The following is a 5,000-nucleotide window of genomic DNA, read 5'->3' on the forward strand; positions in this document are numbered from 1 at the left end:
TGGGCCCATCAATGGCTTCATGTCCTCAATCACACCTGGTTCTCTTCCACCGAAAAATGGTTTTATAGACGCCCTGCAAAGTGGATTTATTTGAAAATGCCGGACTGGAGTTAGCAGTTCAGCACAGTGTAGAGGAAATAAAGCATCTGTTTCTACATTTCAAATGACTTTCAGCTTATCATGACATGCTGTCAAGAGAACTTATTTAATTCATGCATGACCTGCTGAACCAGGGTGTATTGTTCAGTAACAGGCTGTCATTTGGTGGGGATGATACAGGGTACAAATGCCAGGTATACTTGGCAGTGATCCTTTAGTGATCGTTTAATTTACTGCATATGTAAGGGGCATGAGTTCTTAACCCATCCTCAATTATATCCCAGTTATTATTCAGTCCCGATCGTCATCATCTGCTTCTCCTGTGTCTCGGTCTCGTTAACCTCGTGGCCATAGATCTGTGTTGCCGTCATTGAGGATATCAGAGTTTTGGCACAGCCGAGTGAAACAGGAGCGCCAGTGTCTCCGGTGGAAACAGGAGACGTTGAAAGGGTTCTGAGTTTGGCAGTGTGGAGTCTGAGGGAACGTCTGCCTGTCTGCTCCGGTCAGGACATCTGTCTCCACCCTGACAACCCCAGCAAGGCTCCCCTCCCTCCAGCTGTCCTTTGACCTCTGCCCTGCTCCGTTGTTTCTCGCCGCCTCGGCGCGGTTGCTCTATTGAAGGCTCTGTTGAAGCCTGCGGAAGTGGAAATGCTTCTAATAAAAGGAAGTGGTTTATTATATAGGTGTTCACTTTGAGTCGAATTGTATTTTCTTTGTCACCGCGTGGAATCAAACCGAACGTGGCTTGGTTGAGGATTTCTGAGAAAAATTTTCTTTGTTCGATAATTTCAAAAATGCTGAATGACCATATCGTCCTGTTGCCTTCATGAGCTAATATAAGTGTGAGAGACTGTGCATAATTAAAAAAGAATCCTCTTCACCTTCTCAATTTAGCTTGAAACCGCAAACTCGTTTTGGGATTTGAAGCCCGGTTCCCGGAGCCAAGACAAACACTTCATCACAGATATGACTTAATCATGCCTTCGAAAAATGAAAAGACACACACTCAGCGGCAAGGGGCCCTGACTGGGCCGTGCCAACATGACATCACTGCTCCCCCTCCCTGCCTGCTTAAAGGCAGGGAGGAAAAACCTAGCTCTTCTGCTGGTTGGCTTCCTTCTTCTCCGTCCGTCCACTAACAAAGGGCGCTCACAAATGTTTTCTTGCTGTAGAGGTGCTTATCAATGGTCCACGTATTTGTGTTTGTGTGTGTGTATTGTTCATCAAAACAGAACTCCTCTTTTCAGCCTTCCCGCCTGTGTTTTATTATAATGTCAGCCATGACTCACTCTGTCCCTTGCTTCCGACCGCTTATGGGTGGCGACCCGCAGTTGGAAAACCACTACACTAACCCTCCCCCCCACTAAGAGTTCCCCATACATCATCCCCACCACCTTTTCTTCGCTCAATTGGTCTGCCCTCGGTTGGAAGACACATCTGGTGTCAGGAAGGAGGAGGAGGAGGAGGAGGAGGGGGTGGGGTAGGAGGGGATGGAGGCGGCGGCCCCAGAGAGCCTGAATCGTGTTCGAGGCGTGTCAAATGGGGGTCAAAAGGTCCTTCCATGCACATTGTAAACGTCAAAGCCCTGGGGTTCGGCGGATCATGTCTACACATATATGTGTACACACACTTTCTATAAATGCACACACACATGTGCGTATACACACACACACATGCACGTGTTTGACTGCTGTCTCCCCATTTGATGCCCAGCTGTCAGGGCTCTGACCTTGCCTGTAGAATGAGAGGCTTTATGGATGGATGAACTCTGAACACTGAGTGTAGGACGGGGAGCCATCAGAGGACTGGGACCACTTGGAGACGTCTTAATAGAGGGAGAGGAAGGGCCATTGCATTACAGAGACTGGAGCCTATACACACACACACACACACACACACACACACACACACACACACACACACACACACACACACACACACACACACACACACACACACACACACACACACACACACACACACACAGATCTCGCTCTCTTGTTCTCTCTTTTAAATTTGATGACTCACGGGGCATACACATGCACACTCCATGACTGGCTGGCTAACTAGTTGGAATCAGGCATTAGTCATTTGATAACAAATGACTTGGGGTTGGCCTGACTTTTGACACATTCAGAGAATGCGAAACAATAACATTCATATCCTGTTAATCCACCTTCCTCTCACCCACACAGATTACAGAAACACGTGCAGGAAGTCAAACATACACAAATAAACTCATAAATTAAATATGATCTACTTCAAGGAGGGTCATGTTACATGCTATTTAGAACTGAGCTGGTTAGAACTAGTGCTGGCAGGATTTCGTAAAAACAACCAGCGGTGCATCTTTCTTTGTCATGGAAGAATAACAAACAATAATTGATACCCTGACCCCTCTGGTATGAGTAGGATTAGACCGCTCTTTGTCCTGGATGTTAACCTCTGCAAAACCTTTTCAACTATGCTGAAAAGGGTTGATGCAGTATGCTATGCTGCGATGAGGTGCAGCCTAGCTATGCCACTTGTTTTGTTGGTCCCAGCTCATCTTAAGCTTACTAGATAAAAAAAAAAAACGTGGCCCTTTGGAAGCAATATTGACTTGTCTTTAAGTATCCTCAAAGTTCATTTTACATTTTGAATGGATTATTTTTAGAGGTTATATTCTTTTTAATCTTTAAAATCGTTGAACTACACTGGAGTACACAAATAAGGATCAAGAAAGGGACTTCTGTTGACAGCAACAAATGTTGTTGTCAGGTCTTGTTAGTTTCTCAACCACAAATGTTGTTGTCAACTGAAGTCCCAGAACCCAAGAACCCTACAGCTATTTGTCTTTCATGCTGTAACTTACTTTGAAAAATTCCAAAATGTCCAGCCTAAATGTTTACCGTTCTATTCCCCACACAGCGGGGAGGCGAAGGCGCGCGTTATGGCATATTTCGGTGAGGGAAGCGGTCCGATTCACGTGGACAACGTTAAGTGTAGCGGCGAGGAGCGTTCGCTGGCCGACTGCGTCAAGCGTGCTCCCGGCACGCACAACTGCCGCCACAGCGAGGACGCCGGGGTCATCTGCGACTACGGCCAATCACAGCTCAGCTCCAAAGAGGTCAAAGGTGAGAGGATAACCGATCAAATAAACTTGACAGGGGCTACTTTTGTTACAGGTGTTATGCACCACCATTCTGTTGGGATATTTATTCAAAATCAAAAAAGTCACAGTCAGCTTTATTGTCATTTCAAACAAATGTACAAAACAAATAGAAGAATTGAAATTTTGTTTGTCTTTGACCCAGGGTGCATTCACATGCCGCCATTAGGCAGATGCTTTTATCTAAAGCGACTAAAGGCTCGGACATACGTTCCGCATTCCGTCTCCGCTGTGATCTTCACATGGATTGCCATTGAGGGACAGGGTCAGTCTGGTGTGCCCACCGCCATGCTCTGTACCCTAGTGAAGCATGTTGATCATTTCCATGTCATCTTTATCAAATGTTGGCAATTATATATTGCAAACTTATATTATGTATAGGCCTATATATTTTTCCCTGGTGTGGAAGCAGAGGAACAACTGTCTTTATGCCGATGCACCAAAAGTTGAAAATGCCCAGACCTAAGAATGGATTCCTGGTCCAAATGGTTTCATTAGGAATCAGCTTTGGTTGAGAGTGGTCCCAATGTGGGAGTGTGTTCTGACATGGAAATAGATTGGTTGGCAGCGCCTCAGTGGCCAAAGCAAAAGCCTGGTGTGAGCGCAGGAAGTCAGACTGAGACCTCAAATCATTAAATCACAAATGAAAAAAAGGTTGTCTACTTTATTACTTTTAAGAAAGTGGACATTATTAGAGGTAGTTCAAAATGTATGCATATTAGAAAAAAACACTTCATGCTTTCCAAGAAGTATGTTTTAAATTAAACACTCTAAAATGAATTAAATGAAAGTAAACGTTGATTCGTGAGATGTTCTCGTAAGAGTTGGGTCTGCATGGGTTTTTTGAAGGTTTGTATTTCAATAGAAGAATATCCCTTTAAAATAAAGTCGTCGCTAGACTAACTGGTCCAAAATTTGTGTTACTTTTAATATTGAGTGCATGCTAGTTAATCAAACGGTATCTGTGTTTAAAGAGATGTAGCATGTTGAGCAAACACGTCCAGCGGGTCGGATAAACCCCAATGATAATGAGGAACAACTGACCAAACAGACCGACACAAAGACGGGGTCTCTGAGTGTGGAGGGCAAGCTGCCAGGTTGACCAGATGGGTCCAGACTGGAGAGAGAGAGAGAGAGAGAGAGAGAGAGAGAGAGAGAGAGAGAGAGAGAGAGAGAGAGAGAGAGAATACGATTTGGGGGTATTTTGAATCATCTCTAGGGCAATATTTTCATCTACTTTATTGAACTCATACCTTATTTCTCGTAATGTTGCATGAACATATTCAATGAATCCAATATAAATGATCTGAGCGTCTGTTTTTTTTTTTTTATAATGCCCCAATCGGCTGTTATTGCTGCTGACCCTGGTGTGAAAACAGATGAATAAATGGTCTCATGGTCCAAAAACGGGTTCGGTACCATTTTTGGTTTAGAGGGGTCCCATTGTACGCACACACACACACACACACACACACACACACACACACACACACACACACACACACACATGCACAAAAGCGCACACAAACATCCATAGGTACCAAATTCTATCTCTCTCCTTATCTGTCCCTCTCAGCTGCCCCTGACGCGGTCTGCGGCCTGCGTCTGGTCCACTCCCGCCAGCGCCGTGTCATCGGAGGAGAGAACTCTCTGAGGTAGGACGCCATGCCGATGGAAAACACTACAGCAATTCCCTCAGACACTCGGGCTGGAATTAAAAACACAAATCACAGTCAACCACCGCAAATGT

General features: G+C 45.0%; 1 protein-coding gene across 1 annotated transcript in view; it reads left to right on the top strand.

The window, feature by feature from the left end:
* The window catches only part of prss12 (serine protease 12), a 27,635-nt gene that overhangs the window by 12,601 nt on the left and 10,034 nt on the right, over positions 1–5,000 (top strand). Inside the window, exons 9-10 of the mRNA XM_060047234.1 lie at positions 3,010–3,215; positions 4,827–4,905. Of these exons, the coding sequence (XP_059903217.1) occupies positions 3,010–3,215; positions 4,827–4,905 (285 nt within the window). The remainder of the gene's footprint in view (positions 1–3,009; positions 3,216–4,826; positions 4,906–5,000) is intronic.

This window comes from Gadus macrocephalus, chromosome 3 (assembly GCF_031168955.1).
Source record: "Gadus macrocephalus chromosome 3, ASM3116895v1".
NCBI lineage: Eukaryota > Metazoa > Chordata > Actinopteri > Gadiformes > Gadidae > Gadus > Gadus macrocephalus.